This window comes from Simochromis diagramma, unplaced genomic scaffold (assembly GCF_900408965.1).
Source record: "Simochromis diagramma unplaced genomic scaffold, fSimDia1.1 OVJJ01000026.1, whole genome shotgun sequence".
NCBI lineage: Eukaryota > Metazoa > Chordata > Actinopteri > Cichliformes > Cichlidae > Simochromis > Simochromis diagramma.
The window spans coordinates 4,008,522-4,029,447 of record NW_024386985.1 but is presented as its reverse complement, the minus strand read 5'-3'; the positions used below and the strand labels follow the sequence as shown (position 1 = coordinate 4,029,447).

Here is a 20,926-nt window from a genome sequence, read left to right as displayed (position 1 = left end):
AGACTGAAACACTTGGAGTGATTTAGCAGCATTTTGCAGTCCTGAAAGTTAATAGGGAAAAAGTCAACCCCATCCTCACGCCTGCGCATTTCAAAGGTCTATAACTTGGAAAAAAATTGCATGAAGGTGAAATTTTGCACAACTTCCTCAAATATAACAAATATAAACAATACAAATGTCTGATTCTGAGGGAGTTGGATTGAAACGTTTTCCAAATTTGATTGATTTCATGTGGAATGACCCTGGGATCTTTTTTGAGGAGCCATCCACGTGTCCAGATGTGTTACAGACCTTAAAAACAGGCAGCTGGATCCAGTCTCCCTTAACACAATCTCCCAGTAACTTCGTACTTTTCTTTAATGACCTTTTGTCTTGTTATTTTTTAAACAAAAACAAAACGATAACTAAATAAAAACCAGTGAACGAGGACAAATACAATGATGAAATGTATTGACATTTTTGTAAACTGGAGACATGAGATCCAGTCAGAACTAATTAAGTTTGTAGTTTGGAAGTGATCTAACCAGAAGTAATCTCCTGGTGCGATAAGGTTAGACACGCACATTTGATCTGACCCTGGGAAACAGTACAAGCAGCTCCCATGCTCCTTGTTTTTCATGAAAACGTGGCAAAATGTCAGTGTTGGGGAGGAAGAGAAGAGTAGACATGTGAACACATTTTGCATTTGACTTTTTGTAAACCGTGTGGAGCAACTCTCACCAGTAAAAACAACAAACTTTTGAACTTTAGATTATAACTGAATCTACTTTGGATTTTGTCTGCTATAATCTTACGATCAAAATCAAAATTTGCTTCCCAATAATGAACACTGCCTGAATGCCACTGATGCTCTGGGTGGCTCTGGGAACAGACGTAAAGCCCGGGTGGCATATGTACTCTGGCATGGAGCCTGGTGTTGTTGAGGAGAACTGGACCTCAGTGTGCTTGACCTGTGGAGGTGACCCACAGCCCAGCTCTGAAACGGATACAAACATGGCGATAATGTCAGTGTGGCTGCATAGCAACACAAACTGAGGCTTAAACGAGCTCTTCTACGACACACTAACAGCAACAGAGGTGTTTTCCATTCAGGCGCCTAAAATTACCTCCAGCATGCTGCTACAGTGTGTAGACGTGAATCACCGGGTCTAATCAGGTCTCACTTTTTATAGGTTATGCAGCCGTTCTATATCTGTAAATGTGGGGCCTCTAGAGCAGCAACACTGCTAAGATTATCTTCAGACAGAAAGCCAGTATCTGTACACTTGAGCGCTCAGGATATCCCCTGTATGTTCCAATCAGCTAAGGTCAACATTGTATAAACACCAGCATCAGACTGGCATTGCTGTGTGGTGACATACGGTCTCCCTACCTGCAGAGGTATGCACCGCGCTCCTGTTTATTTCACAGTGCCTGCCGCTGTAGGCATCGGTGCATTCACACTTGTACTTTCCTATGTAGTGAAAACACGTCCCACCATTCAGACAGGGGCTGGAGGCACAGGGGTCCGGCTTCCCTGGAACAAAACATCCACATAATAAAACAGGACTTGAAGCTTTTTCATGGTAACATGAATTAATCCCATTTAATCCCTTTGACGTGTAAACTTACACGCTAAGGATGTCGTAGTGAGAGCAGACAGCTTATAAGTCTATAAGCAAGACTGAGAGTCGAAGCAGAGGTTTGGATTTTGAAGAGTTTGTCATCTCGTTCCTCCTGACGTTTACACCAGGGGGAAAATGACACCAAGGCCACCTGGAAATACCCTCAGTGGGCAGTCCACCACTCACTACCATTAACAAATGCTATTTTTTTAGTTACCTTAACTTTAGCTTATTAAAGATTTGATGGATTTCCGGCTCCTACTCGATGATCTGATATTGGCATGTAGATGTCTCCAGGACTGGACTTCAGTTAAACGCGTGACATTTTGGGCCTTATAACCGAAATTAAATTAAAATGAACTGAACATACTTCAAATATATTTTACTGGTGATACTTCTGCACTTTTCCTTAAGCAGTATTACAATGGTTAGACTTTAAACTGACTTGCTCGGTTTAAAAGACACTTAAACAGATGTATTAGTGACAAGGTTATCTGATGAAAGGACTGCCGTGTATTTCTGTACCTGCTTTCACGTAAATTTGAGAGTTAAAGTTTGTAAATTACAGTGGAAGATTGGCACTCACCCACTTCGCAGTGTTTTCCTGTGAACCTGTAAGGACACACACATCGGTAACTGTCAGCCTCTTCCTTACAGGAGCCTCCGTTGCGACAGGGCCCAGAAGCACAGGTATTGAGTCTAACTGGAAGGAGACAGGGAAAAGGGAATCCTTGAAGCAGAGACCACTCCAGCTTTTAATCACACAAAATAAACCTGTTCCAGTACATTGCAATTCAAATCATAATTCAGGAAAATAGCTCATAACTCAGCCATAAGTACAAATTATCTTAAGCCTTTCAGCGCTGCAATATTTCAAGCAGCATTACGAGTAATGGCATGTTTCCTGGTGCTTTAAAGCTGCATTTGGGTTTGAGCCCGCAGTAATAACGCACAAACCTAAAGGATGTTTTTGTCACGGTGCTTCATGAATTCACACACAAGCATTCCTTTTGAAAAAAAGAGATGATACTACCTTTCTCACAGTTCTTCCCCCAGTATCCGTACTTGCACTCGCAGGTGTAGCCTCCGTCAAGCTCGTAGCAGTAGCCGCCATTCAGACAGGGAGAGGAATCGCAGACCGATTCGGGCTGTACTGAAAAACACACACCGAGACTTGACTGTGTTCCACTGCGCTGGGAAAACTTTATTCAAGCACATGGGTTCGGTCCAGATTTAAAAAGAAACACAGATTATTTGTCATTTTATGACTGGATCAATTATAAAATCTCATAAGCGCCTCCAATAACAGCATCAATCATCTATAAATTTCTCCCCACGTCGTAAATACAACCGTTTCTTTTAAAGTGAATAAAAAATGTGTTTTGTTGCAATAGCAACCAGCTGCTCGTGCACTAACACTGCTGTTGGGTTGGTGCCTGAGCCTCTTACCATAGGGATAAAAGTCTTTGTGGTCCAGCTCCACTCTCGTCTGACATGTGCACAGGTACGCTCCTCCGTACTCCAAACACGGATTTCCATCAGGACACGATCTGCCGTTACTGCATGGCATCTGGGTCACTTCTGAGGGAGAGAGGGGTTACAAAGTGTTTGAAAAATGACTTCTGCTTCATTTCTATGAGACTCAAGAACCAAGAGAACCAAGAACAAGGCAAGGAAATCCCCAGAAAATCAGAACATTTGATCATGCATAAAAGAAACATAAAAACAGCATGTTTGAATAAAAAAGACATACTGATTAGGGTGAAGGGTTGCACATTAAAAAACAGAATTAAAACATGTCACACGTGGTGCTGACTTAAAGAACAATAAACTTCACAATTTGAAGGATGTATTAGATTAATTAGAACAGACAATCTGCCAGCTAAATTCCAGTGGACAAAGACATTTTTAAAAACTATTCTCCTAACTAAAATCAAGATTTTGTCTTCAGATTGTGATACTCACTAGCTGTGGGTAAAAACACATAAACATAGCAGAGATTAAATGTGTTTTTCAGCCCATAAAATTTCACGCATATATCTCCCATACAGGTTACGAGGGATAAAAACAATACAACCAAATTTCGATCCAACTGCATGTGCAATATTTTGCATACAAAATGTGCTGTAGAAGAAGAAAGCAGAATAAAAAGCTGTACTTGAGTAATCTTTAGAGTTTCCACCACTCACCCTTTACATGCTCTCATCCTTTGCCACTGGGCATTTTATGATTAACTGCACTAGTGTGGGGAAACCACGGGGGGTCCTTTCTGGATATACCCTGCTTCTGTGATCTTTAAGTAATCGAAGGTCTTTTATGACACCTGATAGGGTTAAACATATCATACCCACCAAACTGACAGTAGAGCCCCGTATAGCCTGAAGGGCACTCACAGGTCCCGTTGATGTCCACACAGACGCCACCATTCTGGCAAAGACACTCGTCTGCAAACACACAGAGAGAAGGAGAGGGAGTCAAAGCTGGAAAGTTTGCTCCAGCTGCTTAAAAGCATGCACTCAAAAGAAGTTTTCAGTGTTGGCCCAAGTGTAAACATAGACAGAAGGTATAAATGGTCAACATGTGCACCATATGCTTGCATATGTGCACCAAGTGTCTTTCATCTGCTATACTGTAAACTAAGTATTGATTCGCTGTCATTTCTCTTTCCCTAATCTTTTCCAAAAAAGCTCACAGGAGCAGAAGATTAGCAGTCAGCGCGCTGCACAGCCGCTCTGTACAAATTGTAAGAATGTTTGTGTTTTCCTCTCCTTCCTAATTGCAGCAGTGGATCAAAGCACGCGGCCGTATCGCGGCTAAACCGCTCCACTTTGAAGTCCCGGGAGCTCGGTGGAGGGTATTATTTTTCTGATGATATGGAGCATATTTTGTAACCAAAACTTAAGGCCCCGAGGGCAATTAATGGATTGTTAATTTTGCAAGAGCCACTTTCATTGGCCACCTGTGCGGCCCAGGCGCTTTGATCTGGGAGCCTGATTAGGCACTTCTGCGTCCCACTACTTTCTCTTCCTTGGAGGATCGTGCTCCTTTTTCCGCTGTGCCTTCCAAGTGAGCCAGGCAGGAAAGTATTTGGGAGATTTAAGAGAGCCTATATAAGCACTGATAGTTATTTCAGCTCAAGGGTGAGAAGTAGCATGCATTTGCAATGGCTCAAATGCTGTTAAAGAGCCTTTCAGTGGGTGAAATAAAGCCTCGCAACAACTGCTATCAGTCGGTGTCAGCAGCCTCTCCTGGGAGATTGAATTAGCTTTGCTGCTGTTCTTCTTCCCTAAAACAAAATGACTTAATATGCATTTATAAAAGAAGCATTAGGCGGGGTTTTACATATTTTGTGATTAAGCTGGTTATGCAAGCAGCAGCTGTGCCTGAAGCAACAGGAGTGGTGCAACTTGCAGGGAAGCAAGTAGCGGTGCGGAAGGATATTTCAGCAGCTCTGTGTGCAGAAATGGCCTGAATACCATAGAGCAGCTTTGACTCATAAAGAGGCCGTTTTAAGTCTAGACAAAGCACTTCCTCTTGTTGGTAAACTAATAAAATGTGCTATAAAACAATTATTCACAACATCAAGCGACTGGTTCCCGTAATAAACTGGGCGAGGCCGTGTCAGTTTTGATAATTACAATAATCCATCATCACAGCAGCCTCTTCCAGGGCAGGGATCCAAATTCCTGTGGGATAGCACAGCTCCTCTTCAAATACCCCAGTCTGCCTCTCTACCTGCCCAGCTGCCTGCAGTGAGCATCAGCCGGGCCAGCTGCACAATACCTTCACAGTTGTCACCGTAGAAGCCTGGAGCACACGTGCAGTTGTAGATTCCCGAGCTGGTGTATTCACAGATCTGGTTCTTCTTGCAGTCCAGCTCTTCACACGAGGCTGGAGATGAAAAAACGTGAATAATATGAGAAAACGTTTTGCCAAAGCTTTAGCTGGAGCTGCGCTTGCTTTTACCTGTCTGGTTTTCTGCCTCGGTGGGGTTGACCTGAACTGGTAGCAGCTCTGAGAGGGGGAGACAGGAATACCCTTTAAAAGGTGGTTCATTCAAGCAGATATAATTCCTCACCTACCGCCTACCTCACATGAACGTATAGGACAACTCCAGTATGTTTGGCATGAATGAAATGTCATAACAGCCAGCATTATAGCTATATTATACATTAGAACTATATCTTTCACCAGATTTTATTTATTTATATTTATTCTTTTTAATTTTCTGGCACTTTTCAGGGTTCTGGATGCAGGGGCAACAGTTTAAGCAGAGATGCCCAGACCTCCCACACCGCCTCCTTCAGTTCTTCTGGGGGCTTTGAGGGGACAGTAAGACTACAAGGGTGTTATTTAAAAGTCAGTCCATTTCCATCATCTTGCTAGAGTGTGATGGGTCTTTCCCATAGGAAGCATCCTTGTCAGATGCTGAACTAGTTGTTCCTTTCAACGTGGAGGAGCGACTCTGAGCTACTGCTTAGTGATTGGGCTCTGCACCCTATTTCAATATTTAAGAAATTTTAAAATCTTTATGAAGATTCAAACACATGCAGGTACCTGATTTTACTTTAGTGAGTTTTTTAAGCACACAATAATGTCATGTTTAGTTTAACTGTAGCTTAGTCGCCGTTACCCTTTACACCCTTGGATAAAACATAAAAAAATAATGCTGATTTTTCCTGCATTTTAGAATTGTTGTTAAGAAAATTTCATAAAGGGATCACAGATTCAGCACCACCATATTCAAGTGGAAAACATCTTAAAATTTGAGATAAACAGATGCTGATCAGATGTCTGCGCAACGCAGTGTCACGGCAAAACATGTAATGGACACGCCGGTCCACTGTGTCTAATTGCACACTTTGCCTCTCCAAAGTGTGAAAAGGACACACATGCAGAAGTTTCAGGAAGTTGCAGAAAGCTACAGTACCAGCAGAGGGAGATATTTGATTTCAAGCCAACATAAAAATAATCACGGTAAAATATGTCTGTGTAGGCTCTCAGTCATCCAGGTCACAGCAATCCAAGGATCTGGACATTATTACATGACAATCTATGGGGACTGACTCATTTTAGAGCCTCTAGTGGACATTAGTGGAACTGCAAGTTTTTTGGCACTTGATACCGGGTTTACTTTTCAGCTCTCGATGTTGTTGCTGGAGTTTGTGGAAATGAGGAGGATGGACAAATAAATACAGCGGTGAACTCATCACAGGGAAACTAACCTTCATACTCCGATAAATAACTGGCACACTTTTCTCCTTCATGATTAGGGATGTTTTATCATACTTTCACATATCCTTTTTGAACACAGCTGTCAGCAAACACATTGCCTTCTCAGTATTTAGGGTCACAAGTGATATTTCTGGATGTAAAAATCCATGACCAGAATCTCAATTACAAACAAACTGCTGAGCTCTTTAAACAGACCCAAACACTAGAGTTTCTCATAGCTGAGCTTTAAAAAAAAAAACCGTAACCCTGTCTGTTATTTAAGGCTATATTTACTCTTGTCAAGATTTATGTCTATTAAGGCACATTTGTTTGACTTCATCAAATAAACTGTGTGATAAAGAACGATGAAAATATTTGCTGTGGCAATAGAATGAAATTCCTAATGTTGGAACACTGGAGAAGCAGCTCAGCTACAAACACTCCAAAAGACCTAAAAATGTTCCCCCTTTGTGCTCGACCCACTTGGATAAATGCCACGTAACGGAAAGCCAAACAGGAAGGTTATGTCAAGAACTTCTTCTCTGAACACGCTCTTCTGCTCACCTGTCTCACAGAGCGTCCCAGTGAAAGCAGCGGGGCACGTGCAGGTGAAGTTGTTCACCCGGTCGATGCACTCCCCTCCATTCAGACAGGGCTGCGACTCACACTCGTCTATGTCTGCAGGATTAACAAAAGCCACTTAATTAGACACGAGAGCTTTATCTGCTGTTGAGTCATTAAGATTTATTAATCATCAGGGGGAAAAACGAGACATTATTGAGTAAGACGCTCTGCTGGATTAGGAGCACTGAGCTTCCCTCCAGAAAGCGTACAGTTTCACTGACCAGGTGTGTGGGATTAACAATAATCTGGTCTCATGTACAAACAAGAACTCATGAGCTGTGCTGAGCTCGATTATTAAATCCACCATTAGATTCAAGTTTCATTAACAATTAAAGAGAATTAGTAAAAAAAGAATTTTGGTTTGGAGGCCGACGTGACTTTGGTGAACTTTCTCCCCCCCCCACAAAAAAACCCAGTTGGTTTGCAAATCCATTCAACCATAACCCATTTGTCTAGGTAGACTGGGAAGCTCTTTGGAAAGAAGCATCTGCCAAAAGACTCAGTTTGATGTAGAAAGCAGCAGAAAATATTTCCTCTGGAGAATGATGCCTACTTTCCCCCCGCTCACCTGTCTCACACAGGACACCAGTGTAACCCGGCTCACACACACAGGTGAAAGCGCCAGCGCCTCGTACACACGTCGCGTTGTTGAAGCACGGCCTGTCTTTGCACTCGTCAATGTCTGCAACACACACACGAGCGTGCGCGCATACACACACATGTAGAGAAACAGAGAGACACGCTCATGGAATATTTACTCAGCTGATTAATATATCCGCCACACTGTTCCCCTCACTCTCCAAGTATGTGCTGCTGGCTGCGAAAGGTATTAAAAGAGGTCTGATACATCTCCACAGGCTGGACTGTGGGAAGAAGCACAGAAGCTCCAGAGAGGCTGGACCAAGATATCCTAAAAAAACAAAACCCCTCAACCTTTTCTGTGGTGAAAATGCTAAACTGGAGCAATTACAGTGCGGCACTCCACAGTTCACACACGGTTTGAAATAAGCAGTTTTCAGCTTTTCTGCTTTGTAGCAAATAAACAAACCACAGACATCAACCAAAACTTTTTCTGTGATAGCATGACATATGAAATATGTATTACTTAAATTAACTGCATTTCTTCCAGATCAATAGGAGAAATTTTAAATAAAAAATATATTTCCATTTAAGTTAAAAGTACATTTTTAAAGTTGCAAATATGAATGATCAACTGGAAAAGATACCACTTTATGGTAATGTGTCAGTTTTACCTGTTTCACAAAGAATCCCAGTGTAACCAGGTGGACACTGACACATGAAACTATTAATCTTGTCTTTACAGGTCCCTCCGTTCTGGCAAGGCTGTGAGGCACACTCATTGACATCTACAGTGACAGGAACACAAAACACAGAGGAGATAGCATGACATTTTTAATTTGAGAGAATCCTCTTGTCAGGGTCAAGTAATGAGAAGAAACTGATACAGGTATTAAGGAATTATCCAGGTGTCCCTTCGGTGAGGCAGAGAAAATCTGCTGACATTAATTTTCCTCATCTCAGGTAGTCAGGAAGTCATTCACAATGTGCAGAGCGACAGAACAGGAAGCAGTGTGAACCATAACTCACCGATTTGGCATCTTCGACCGGTGAAGCCAGCCAAGCAGGAGCAAGTGAAGGAGGGGTTGCCTTTAATACAGTCATCGATGCACTGGCCTCCGTTCAGGCATGGGCGGAGGTGTGGGCACACTGACGCTGCAGAAGGAGGTCGATGGAACTGTTTAGTTAATCTTTTGTAAGTTTAGTGTTAAAATCTGGCTGTATTAGAAAACGACTTTAACCCAAGAGGAATCACGACGATGAGCCTTGTGTAAAAACTAGTGTAAAACTTTATTAATTATGCTAAACTTACCTTAGATTCAGTTTAACAATGACAGGATTTGTTTTAGATCTGTTTTTTAGATCTGGGTAGGTGGCATTATGCTTTTCCTTGTTTTGTTTTTTATCATATATATGTACTGTTCCAGTCTTGTGTCATATTAAACATAAACCAAAGTTTGAAATAAAGAGGTCAGAGTATGTGCAGTAATCCCTGTGAGCACAGAGCTCAGGCTTCAGACTCTGAACACTCAGTTTTAAAACATTTTTTTTAACTCTTGGATCTGTATGATGTCATGTACTGTGAAAGAGTTCAGTTTCTGAGATGTAGCCAAAAAACAAAGAGCTAAAAAGGAAGCCAAACATTATGTAAAAACAGCTTTGTTTTAGGCAGTGGCTTAGCTGGGGGACACGGTAACGAAGATAAAGAAGGATTATTGTTTTACCTATAAATCATGCAAAGCAACTCTAGTAAAGTTCTTCATAAAAATAAGGAGGTGGAAATGATCACTGTGTCTGTTTATTATACCTAAATCTCTGCTTTACTTGTGAGGTCTACCTGTTTAGATGGTGTCTGGCACCAGTGCTATTACTTATCCAGGCCTTGCTCTAAGTTTATGCTGTGTTAGGGAAAATAATCTAACATCTACATTTACCATTTTCTAGTCTCTTTTATTTAAAAAGAAAAGAAGCTAAATGGTTTGTTTCAGACTAGAACACTGAACTAAAGGGCTGCACCAAAGTCCAATATAAGACAAATAAGGATTATTTTGAGCTATGAATCATGCAAATCTGCTCTAGCAGAGTCCAAGAACATTAAAATGAAGCTAAAATGAGCACAGTAGCTTTCCTTAAGACAACAAAGTGGATTTGAAGAACTAATCCCCAAAGACCAGCACTTACCAGAGTTATTGCAGCTTCCCACTTCTACATTTGCGTCATCTATGCGGAAGACCCATCTGCCCGGGAAGCCCACATTGGTGGTTCCCTCAACATTTACGACATCAGCTGTGCGAGAGCCAGGGATGTTGAAATAGCGCTTGCCATCACCAGCGTTAAAACCTGCCTGGGAAGAGGCAGACATAATAAAGAAAAGAAAAAAAAAAAGAAAAGAAAAAAAGCTGAATTACAGTTTAGATTAATGCTGTCGGAGAGCGTATCACACCGGAGGTACAACGTCTGCAGATAAACATGTGACCTTACCTGTGCTGCAATCCCGCCTAGCCCAATGAGGTTTCCTCCGCTGCTGGCATGCATGCCTGTGGTCCAAGTGATGTTATTGTATTGGAATATAGTGAAGGAAAGCTCTCCGTCTGTAATGAGCACCACTTGGAAAGTATTCACCTGCAGAGAAGAGAAACAGGCTCAGATAAATGGCTTCCTGATTTCTAGGAAATTCTGTAAGAATCAGAATCCTCAAGGTGATGATTTACTCAGGCCATTCATATAAAACTACTCTGTAAGACTCAAGAAACCAAACTATATCCCTGGTTAAGAGTCACTTATCTAGACCCTAAAGACACTTTAAAGAGGGCTAGTTCTGTTTTTCCTTATACTCTGCCATGTATCTCCTGTTCCATTGTTGGATGATCATATTAAACATGGTCAAGGTTTCAAAAATGAGGTCAGTGTATGCAAAAGCAATTGCTGTGAACTAAAAGCTCAGACTTCAGACTGCTCTAAACACTCAGCTCATAAAAGACTGTAGATAAAAGATGAAACAAAGAGCAGAAGTGCCTTCAATCTGCATTCTTGCTAATGGACAGCAGGAGGTGGCTCGTCTCTATACAAGCTTTCAGCTAATTGTTTTTCTACTTTTGGATCTTTAAGATGCAACCACATTAGTCCCACAAACCTGCTGTTCAAACTTTCTGTTTTTGAGGGGCAACCAATCAAATCTTGCCCCTTAAACATTATTTCTAAACCTTTTTCTGGCACAAACCATTCCAGAAGACAAAATAAATTCATGCTGATTGTATTCATTTGAATGCAGATTTAAAATAAATAAATAAATAGAATTGGAAATGAGCATGATAGGCCCTCATTGTACTGCGTCTACATGGTTGCAGGATGTTAAATGAGAATTCATACTGGTGTTTGAGAGTTTCCTCCAAAGAAGGTGACTTGATGCCATGTAGAGATGTGGACCCACGTTGCATTGAAGTTGGGGAACTCTGAAAAGTACGTCCTGACATCACCCGAAGCCTTCCTGAGGATCACAGGATCCTGGCTCTCTCTGTAGAAGACTGTCCCGGCTCGACGGTTGTCCACATCAGCCCAGAACGGCGCCACGACCCTTCTGTCTCCAGCGATTGGAAAAGCTACAGGTGTGAACTGCGACACCTCTCTCAGGAAGGACACAAGGCCATTGTTGTTAACCTGAGACGGAGGAACAGCTGGAGTTAAATCAGTAATAAACTGATAGATTTACATATCAGATTTAACCACTGTGAATTCTTTGGAGGACTTGGTGGGGTTAGCGTGCTGAGGAAGAGCTGGAGGGAGCATTTCTGACCTCACAAAATAAACAGCAGCATGGGGTGGTGAAAGTTCCCATAACGGATGTTTGCACTTTCGTGTAGCGAACAGACACTACTTTTATTTCAAATAACGACGGCAGCTGAAAAAACCCAGTTTCTGCTGATCACACACCTGCAAAGTCATCACAGCAGGAAGAACTTCACGGTCTGTAAATCCATACATTTGCCCGCAGCAAAATAACCAGGTAAACGAATCTGTCCCCTGTGAGAAATGTGCATGGATGTTCTACTGCATGGCAGAATATAAGCTTCTTAAAATATGTAAAGTAATGAATTAATCACTTGATTAACTGATTGGGAAGTCATCAGATATTACATCAAGAGTCACACTAATAATCAGGAAAAATATATATTTATTGATTTATTTCTGGTTTTTCTTTCTTTTATATTGTTACAATCGAAACAGCTGGACTTCTAGAGGCCAAAAACAGGATCATTTATTTATTAAAAACTAAGTTTCCCTAGAGTTGTCCAGGAGAACCTACAGAGAGGACATTACATACCTAACCTGACACGTGTCAAAAAGAGCAGAGACAGTGACGCTCTTCACAGACCGCTTTGAAAGGAGAAAGCCTCATGACACAGTCAGAGCAGAGAGCAGAGGGCACAGTTGACTCTTCTGTGGTATACACGTTTAGTTGGTCTCCAGCTGCATTGGAAATAACATTAATATCAGAACTTTGTTCTGCTAAATTATCCATAATGTTGTTATATATGTATGTATGTATGTTTGCTTGGTGCTCAGCTCAAAGTTCAAACTTTAACCCTGGAACCAAGAATGAGACAGGCCACTGAAACTAGTTCTCAGAAGTTCAGGTGGACACGTTTTTATAAAATTTGTTGTTACAAATTATTATAAAGTTTGGATGAGCAATTTGCACGAAAGCTGCAATCTGCCCATTCTTCGTGGTCACCTTTTTGAATACACACAATCACATACACATTCAGCTTTCCTCTGAGCTGTCCTCTTTTCAATTAAGCAACATGACTGTCATTAGGTCTTTCAATTGTAGCCACAAAAACACCTGGGATAATAGCTAGGATACTCTCCTCCTGAAGGGACACTGCAATAAGAAAGTGAGAAAATTAAGCATAATTTAGGAAGGAGTCTACCTGTGCAGACTTTGTGCATAAAAAAGAGTGGATCTGAAACCCAACTATTCATTAGATTACATAATACAAATGGGTCACAGTGTTCACCAGCTGGGGTTCAGAAAAGATAATTGCACCCACACAAAATGAAACTGGTGCTTTCCAGCAGTAACTTCTGTGGGGATCAGCCCACATAAGAGCACATAATTTTACATTTGATATAATTTATTAATTGTTGTTCTTTTTAAAAAAAAAAAAAAAATTAAAATAAACCACTGTTCCCAGTATAATTCATGTTCTCCTGATTCCTGAAAAATGAAAATTTTTCTTGGACATTAGGAAAGGTTAGGAGTTGTGTTGAACTAGTGAACCCAATCCCTGAATATTCAGTCTTCCAATCCTTGTCTATATGTAGGATCATGGTTCTCAAACTGAGGTTTAGGGGCCCTAGTGGTCCACAAAGTAATTATCTATAAGTCCATCATTTTGCTGTTCCAAACTGGGAGCACTGTAGCTCTTAAAGCATCATATTGTATCTGGATTTGTGCTTGCTAGCTAGCTGGTGAGCATGGACAAACATTTGAGTCAGTCTTCATGATCAAGTGATGCCAAACCCAAACCAGCTAAGTGGAATTATGAGAGCATCCTTGTAAATGTTCCCTGGCTTAGAAAGTATAAGAACCACTGATGTAAGGCTATTTGGCCAGCGGTAGGGGTGAAGGGACGGTCTGGGCAGAGTGCAGGAAAAATTTTTTCAAATCCCGATGTTGACAGGTACGATTAAACCTGAGTGGAGAGGAAAGTTCTGCGGGATAAAGGGCTGAATCCGTGTGAAAGGCTTTCATTCATGCATTATTTCTGTGCATCCACAGCATGAGATTCTGCCCTTCATAGCACCAACCCTGTTTCCGCTAAACTCTGGCGTGAACTTTACCTCTCTTTTAACATTCAGGCCGAGCTGCATATGACAGTGACAAAGCAACGTCAGATGGCTCAGCTCTGCTCCACGCATGTATGAAAACCATAATTTGAAGGACTTTGCTGTAAAAACAGCAGAGGAAGTTTTGTTTGGCACAGCACGGGGGCTCAGTTAATTGCCCGACCACAGCCTTCCCCTCTGCACCAGGGTGATGTGGTGAGAATGTGGCCAATGTGTGGGGGGGAAACATTGGAGCGAGTGCAGGGGCAGGGCCCGGAGGTCAGCCAGAGCGCCATCCGATACCGGAAGAAAAACAAGAGAGAGGGCACAGCGCTAAAGGAATGGAAGGACGCACATGAATTACAAACCTTGCACACCCACATGCCCACTAATGAGAGACCTGTGGTGGCAGCGGTCTGGAAGTGAATCATCTTACAGCAGAATTAGTGTAGGAAGTCATGAACACTAAATAGAGTGTATATTCTAATACTGGAATATGTTTAATCACCTAATCGAATCTCTTGTAGCATCTGGAACGGCTTAAAGAAGTGTATTTATACTTCTTTGGGTTTTTTTTAATGCTACTTTAATATGAAAATGACCTCAGAGGAATAAAAATGAACTTGGGACCCTATTGCTTTGCATCATATCGCATTATTTTCCTGTGCTTGCGTTTTCTAACTAGATTGTACCAAACCGGAGAAGGATGTTCCTACATCACACTCGTGGGAGAGTGAATGGGTTCAAAGCCAGTGCCATGTGTTGCGCTGTAACGTGACCGAGGTCAGAGTCAGACCGAAGAGTGGTGCGATCATTCAACCTTGTAAGAAGCATCTCTCGCCCCATATTTCTTTCTCTCACTCTGAACGGTGCCACTTCTTTCTGCTTCTTCCTAACGCTCTTGTTATTTTTTGGGAATTCTTTGCCGGATACATCCAGGATTTTGCTTGGGTGGTTTTCTTTAGAGCTGAGCAATTTATGTAGTAAAATAAACTTTCATCTGGCTTAAGTCAAGCCAAAGCAAACCCCTAAATGAAAAAGGTGCCCATGGATCGGCTCAGGAAAACATTAGTTTTCCTTGTCAGAAACGGAGGTTTCACAGCTACAACCCTGTCCAATTATTTGACGAGACCAGAGGAAGTGACTGCAGTCTACAGTCTGTGCACTTGGCCTGTAACTCCTTAGCCCCGGCTCACCTTATGCTACAAAGAGTTTAGAGTGAGGCAATAAATCCTGTCGGCAACTGCAGGGAAGCACTGAAATGCTTTCACAGAACGGGTGAAGTGGAGGGTTGGTGTAATATATACGTAAAGGCACTCAAATAAAGTCTTAATTTGTCAGTCATACAGTTAAAAGTGCAAGAGCTTAAAATGACTTCTATCAAGGACCTCATTTGTCATCTACAGGTTACAATCAAGCAGCAATCTCTTGGGTTGAAAAACGAAGCCATAAATTGCAACTCCATGAGTGCCCACTTGGGGCTGACTCCAAAAGTGACCCAGTCCCCATAGACTTCCATGTTAAAATGTCTAATTTTGTGGCAATTTTGTTCCCATCCTGGGAAACATAAAAGTTTCATCGTTCTCCCTCTTCTACATTGGGCTTTTTTAAAATACTAGATACTGGAGTTAGTCACTTCTGTCGGCAACATAACCAAAAATGATGGCAACCAAAACACTAGGATTAAAGTTTCAAAATGCAGAGTCCAAAATCAGCTGCTGACTTCACACTTTGTGAAATATCCCACCTTCAGAGTCTTTTTTTCTTCACATTCTGCCACATACAAAACAGAATACCAGCACTGCTAAATATTCTTCTAACAAAAATCAATTACTGAGGAAGACCATACACAGTATAAGAGATGGATATAGCTTTTACAACTGCATTCTTTTTAATGGCCTCCAGGGGCTGATACCTGTGGCTGGAAAAAGATTCCAGTCCTCTAGAAGTCTATGGGATAATGTCCCTCAGCCCTGACCTCAATAAACACTTTCCTTTGAGTTTATGGCCTCATTCACTTATTTTGTGTCCATCCAACCACCCATTTTCTCCCACTTATCCAATTCAGGGTCGCTGAGGGCCTTTACCAGATGTTAATGGTCAAAAGTCACAAGTCTACTGTGGGGATTCATATTGAGTCATGCTAAATGGAATATAAAGTCTGTTTTGTAAATTTTGGCCATTCTGTGTCAGAAAGGACAATAATCCAGAAACAGATTAAAACATTGTTAGCCAATGAGTGCGCGGGTCAGAGCCCCGTGTTGCTCGTCACATTCATCTTGCCGGTGGGCAAAGTAAACGTGTTCCGCACTGTTACAAGATTTTTAGGTTTGACACTTTTATTCATGATGTGATTTGTGCTTATAATGCTTTTGTAGACAGTTAAAAAAATGAATGTGATCAATATATACATGTATACGATTCTTTAGTGTACTGTAACATTTTAACACATTACTTTTTGTATTTTGATGACTTTTTCATGATGATTAAATAAATCTATATTTTTATGATTGCTTCCTGTCATGACGTTTTTCGTGAGGGCCACCATGAGATTGATTGTGCTCTATGTTTCTTGGTGTTTGGACCTCACCCGTTTTTTTGTGCGTGTAGTAGATTTTTTTTTTTTTTACATTGCTTTAATGCAACGTGTTTGTCTCCACACAAAAAAAATATTAAGAGTCAGTATTTTTTGGGGGCACTTGACACGTGTACGAGTTGGAGTCGAATCTGTTGCTTTGTATGTACTGCCAAAGAAAAAGCCTACATTTCGTTCTTACATACAGAACTGTATTGTTTTATCCTGAGTGCTGGGAACACCCAGGCCAGGCATTCATCGGGCAATCACCACCACAAACTTGACCTTTGTGTAGTGCATGTGCAAGAGCACGCAGGCATTGCTCAGTCATCACGAATAAAAGTCCCGAATCTCAGAAAGAATCACTGTGGCCATAACTAAGCAAATACGAGATGCTTGACTTCTTCCATCAACAAAACTAACAAAAGTTTTTCCTCATGAGCTGAGATTGATTAACATTGTTGGGACATTCCTACACACACCAGGTGAACAGTGGGGCATTTCATTTATTTTTGGGTCATGCATTACCTGTGAACAAATAAATACTCCAGCTTTGCTGTAGCTGAAGTACTCCCATTGTGAGTAAGTGTTAGTTTTAGAGAAATTTCCCTTAAACTGCTTCAAAGTGGCATCAGCCTCCTCCACTAACTCTCTGCAACAAAGAGAAGAAGTGTATTCCCAAAAGCCCGATTCTTTAAAAGAGCATCATTCACTTGAACACTTTAAGACGTTTTTAAGTATGTGCAGAAAAATCGTTTCCATTGGAGGATGAACTGCTTCTAATATAACACACATCTCTCATCCTACACATGCATGTAAAATGCACCCATGCAGAGTACAAAGAATAAAACTCTACGCACACATCTTTGGGCCATACACGGTGGTGAGTGAAACGAGTGAATGAAACTGCACAAAGTGTTGGTGCTCTTCAGAAGACCAGATCAGCACTAGCAGATGTGTAATCTGTAAAAATGCAGATATGCTGTGGAACGTTCTCGGTGGAAACCTTTAAATGTACTGAAATGTTGTTTACGTGCATTTATTTCCAGTGACAGTCTATTTAATCCACTGAAAGACTTGGGACTTTTTCCACTATCCATGAGAGTTTCTCTCTGCAGTAACTTCCTTTGATCGTGCCCGTCTATTCTCACATCTGCTTTTAAACTTGTGTTCTTTCCTCTCTAACCTTGGATGTGCTCCTTCGCTGTGTTTATGCTGGTCATCCGTAAGAGTAGTTAATCCATGAAATGGATTGTTTAGAAGCCCTCTAAGATTCTTTGCAGATACATCTGCATTATGTTAAAGTGATTGGTCATTTCTCAGATAAAGCAGCTGGACAGTTCCAGGGGGAAGACCCCTGCCATGTTATCTGAGGCGTGGGAGGAAGGGAGGAGGGGAGGGAGGACCCGGAGGAGGAGAGAAACATGAGAAAACTCCCTGACACAGCCGTAACAGAGGGACAGCCTGGTTACGAGGCAGAAATGGGACTGGAGTGGGACCAAGTCAGTATCTTAGGTGACATTAAAAGTATCTGTAAACAAGTGCTGCATGGCTGTGATGATCCTTAAATCTACGGAAACTCCTGCAAACAAGATGTCCTGGTTCAGAAATACGCTCCGAGGCATGTTTACTGCTCAGCAGAATCAGTTATGATAATGAAGCGTGACAGCGCCCACAAACCATCTAAAACCAGTCTGATTCTGCAGCTTCCATGTAGCCCAGAGGCTTGGAACAAACTCCTGGGAGAAATTATTCATACAAATTTACCCCTTTAGTACTCACTGAAATATTACCTGTTCAAAGCAGCTCTCTGGTGGCAGATATTGCCCTGTGGGCCGCCTGCTTTACAGCGCATGTTAAATGGATTCAGGTGAGGTTTTAAAACAAGCGTGACTGTAATTTCAAGTGGTTTCTATAATTTGCTTTTGCTTTCTCTGACCTCAGAATGAGACGCAAAGCAAGAGCCACGGGGTATCACATCGCTACCAACACAGCACATTTTTCAGATTTAGATTGTTATCTCTCCATCAGATGATAATTCAGTCTAAGATCAACAAGCCAAGCAAACAGCAACATGTCTTATCTTGTCTAATTTCACTGCAGAGTATCAGTATTGTTAAAGGAGAAGTGCCAGCAGTTGTGCTCGTAAACATCGCGTCTCTGTCTTTACGCTGCGTTTAGATGCAGGAGAGTTTTACATTTTTCCACATGAGGAGGCTGACCTCACCGCTCGTGGCGTAAACGCTCAGATTAGAAAAACAACCTCTGACCTTGCCCATTGTTGCCATGGTTCCTCAGCCTCCCTCGCCCAGTGTTTGAAGAGGGAGGAAGGGGCGATATGAAGCGCAAACGCAGATGCCTCACCACAACAGGTGGTGTTGATTTAAGGGAGTTCTGCCTTTCCATGCGCTGGAACCGAACCCAATACATGACAAAGGCAGATCAAAGGCTGTTTCACTGTGCTGTGCGAAAATCCTTGTCAAACCGTTGGGCTTCCTCCCATGAGTGCTGTTTCTCTCTCTCTCTCTGCTGTGCATATTTTCCCTCCGCTCTCTCGCTCCTTCTGAAAAGAGAACCACTCACAGATGCTGCGGCGACAGTAAGAACACAAACTGTCACTTCCTTTAACAGCTCTTTGCAGATTTATTATAACAGGAGTTACCACTGTGCTGCTAATAGTTTGTCTCTTGCTCTGCCTCTGTGCACTCGAGAGACCTCAGAGTGCAGAAAGGGGCAGATGTAAAGAGAAAGTCACAGAGGAGTATGATTACACCCGTGAGGGGAAAACGCGATATTCTACATGAACGTATACAAATTCTCTGAGGGTACCGCAATGTAGTATTTGGCTGTGTGCCACATCTCAGCTCCCTGAGGCTCTTATACGATCCACAACATTTCAGATCCAATTGCCAGCTACCAAGTGCATGCACACTCATAACCAGTGACTTCAAAACACATCAGCAGAAACACACTCCTCTGTACTCACATAGAGTCCTGTGTGCCTGTCTCCAAAGAAGGGGAATGCAACAGAGATCTCCAGGAGCCCGGAGCCGCCGTCATCCTGAGCAATGGTCTGGGAGTCCCCCTTGTCCCGGCCAAAGGGGTAGAAGTCCTCCAGGGGCACAGCGGGTTCCACGCCGGGCAGCAGGGTCAGGAAGAAGAGGGTGCAGAAGCAGGGCAGCAGGGCTTCCAGCACCAGCACCATGGCCTCAGCCACCCAGGGATGGAGCTGACAGCAGGCACAGCGGAGGAGAGGGAGGAGCGCGTACACCTGAGGCAACAAGAGCAGAGCAGAACAAGACAAGACCGCACGTTCTCCCTCTGAATCCTCCTCTGACTGCTCTCTGGTTCTCCTCACTTGTCCTTCAGTGGTGAACTGGGCTTCTTGTGTGAGACAGGGGAATACTGCAGATTCCTTGCATTCTGCTTTCTGCTGGGCACTGCATGAGCTACACTCTGTCTCACTGAAATGAAACGAAGGAAAGGAATGAAAGAGGGGGAGCAACCTGATTCAGCTGAGATTTTTTTTTTTAAAAACAATCCAGTGATTTGGTCCCTGATAGTCAGCTTAGAAATATCCTCAATAAAAGCTCTATTCTGCTTGCCAAAGGAGTTCTTTCAGCTTTGGCCCCACCTCCCCCACAGGGATTCACTACCTTGCATAATTAGCTCCTTCTAGCCAATAGCTAGAACGAGGCCGGTAACTGGATAAGCACTGGGCGGATCTATGGTAATCAAAGGGCTGCTTTAAAGAAACTCTGACAGGATTTTCCCCTTTCAGTGAAACTCCTGCTATGTGACACAGTGAGAAGACATGTGTGTGAACTGTTGGGGAAATAAGTGTGAATTTAAATGGAAGAAAATGGAAACGGGTTACTGGTGTTTAAGATACTCAAACTCAGAATGAAAACATGTTACTGCAATGGTTCAGGGCTGTGGATGATTACAGGATAAGTGGCAGTGAACTTTTAAAGGATCATGAGGAGTGTGCACCTATCTTTGACAGAAATCTATGGCAACAGCGACAGAAGGTCATTCTCTCACACAGGAAAACAAGAAACACTAAATTCACGTCGTGAAAGAGCCAACACTATTGTGAAACTTTGAAACTGCGCTTTAGTTTATTGAAAATAATCAAAACTTCTGCACCATTACTACTGATTAAGTCAAACACCACACATGATAACATTCATTTATTTAGTCTTTTTGACATCCTAAGAAAAAATCTTTTAAAATCTGCAAATGACTATTCTAAATATTTGGATCTGCACTCATATATATTCTTACTGGGATTCACATGATCAATATGACAAATGAGTTTGCAAAAATAAAAAAAAATCTAGGAAAAAGAAGAAAGTATGAACCAAGAAAACTGACACAGCATGAGCAGACTTAGAAACGCCAACTGCGGTGAGTCAGAGGAAATCCTTAAAACAATTTGGCACATCCAGTTCACTTATAAACAAAACGCTCTTTGTTTGTTGTTGTTGAGTTTTCCTTT

At 42.1% G+C, this 20,926-nt stretch overlaps 1 protein-coding gene across 3 annotated transcripts in view; it reads right to left on the bottom strand.

Annotated features, from left to right (window-relative positions):
* Positions 1 to 20,867, bottom strand: part of sned1 (sushi, nidogen and EGF-like domains 1) — a 32,228-nt gene extending 11,361 nt beyond the window's left edge. For 2 of the 3 annotated variants that reach the window (XR_005697042.1, XM_040040114.1), the window contains exons 1-15: positions 19,412 to 20,867; positions 11,391 to 11,678; positions 10,503 to 10,643; positions 10,203 to 10,365; positions 9,051 to 9,176; positions 8,696 to 8,809; positions 8,011 to 8,124; positions 7,383 to 7,496; positions 5,571 to 5,618; positions 5,388 to 5,495; positions 3,956 to 4,048; positions 3,054 to 3,185; positions 2,638 to 2,757; positions 2,191 to 2,307; positions 1,373 to 1,516 (exon numbers count right to left, since the gene is read on the bottom strand). Coding sequence is in view for 2 of the 3 variants with exons in the window: in XM_040040114.1 (XP_039896048.1) it covers positions 1,373 to 1,516; positions 2,191 to 2,307; positions 2,638 to 2,757; positions 3,054 to 3,185; positions 3,956 to 4,048; positions 5,388 to 5,495; positions 5,571 to 5,618; positions 7,383 to 7,496; positions 8,011 to 8,124; positions 8,696 to 8,809; positions 9,051 to 9,176; positions 10,203 to 10,365; positions 10,503 to 10,643; positions 11,391 to 11,678; positions 19,412 to 19,630 (2,041 nt within the window). In the remaining variant the exon portion in view is untranslated. The remainder of the gene's footprint in view (positions 1 to 1,372; positions 1,517 to 2,190; positions 2,308 to 2,637; positions 2,758 to 3,053; positions 3,186 to 3,955; positions 4,049 to 5,387; positions 5,496 to 5,570; positions 5,619 to 7,382; positions 7,497 to 8,010; positions 8,125 to 8,695; positions 8,810 to 9,050; positions 9,177 to 10,202; positions 10,366 to 10,502; positions 10,644 to 11,390; positions 11,679 to 19,411) is intronic. The other variant, XM_040040115.1, reaches the window with a different exon arrangement.
* Between the last annotated feature and the right edge of the window lie 59 nt (positions 20,868 to 20,926).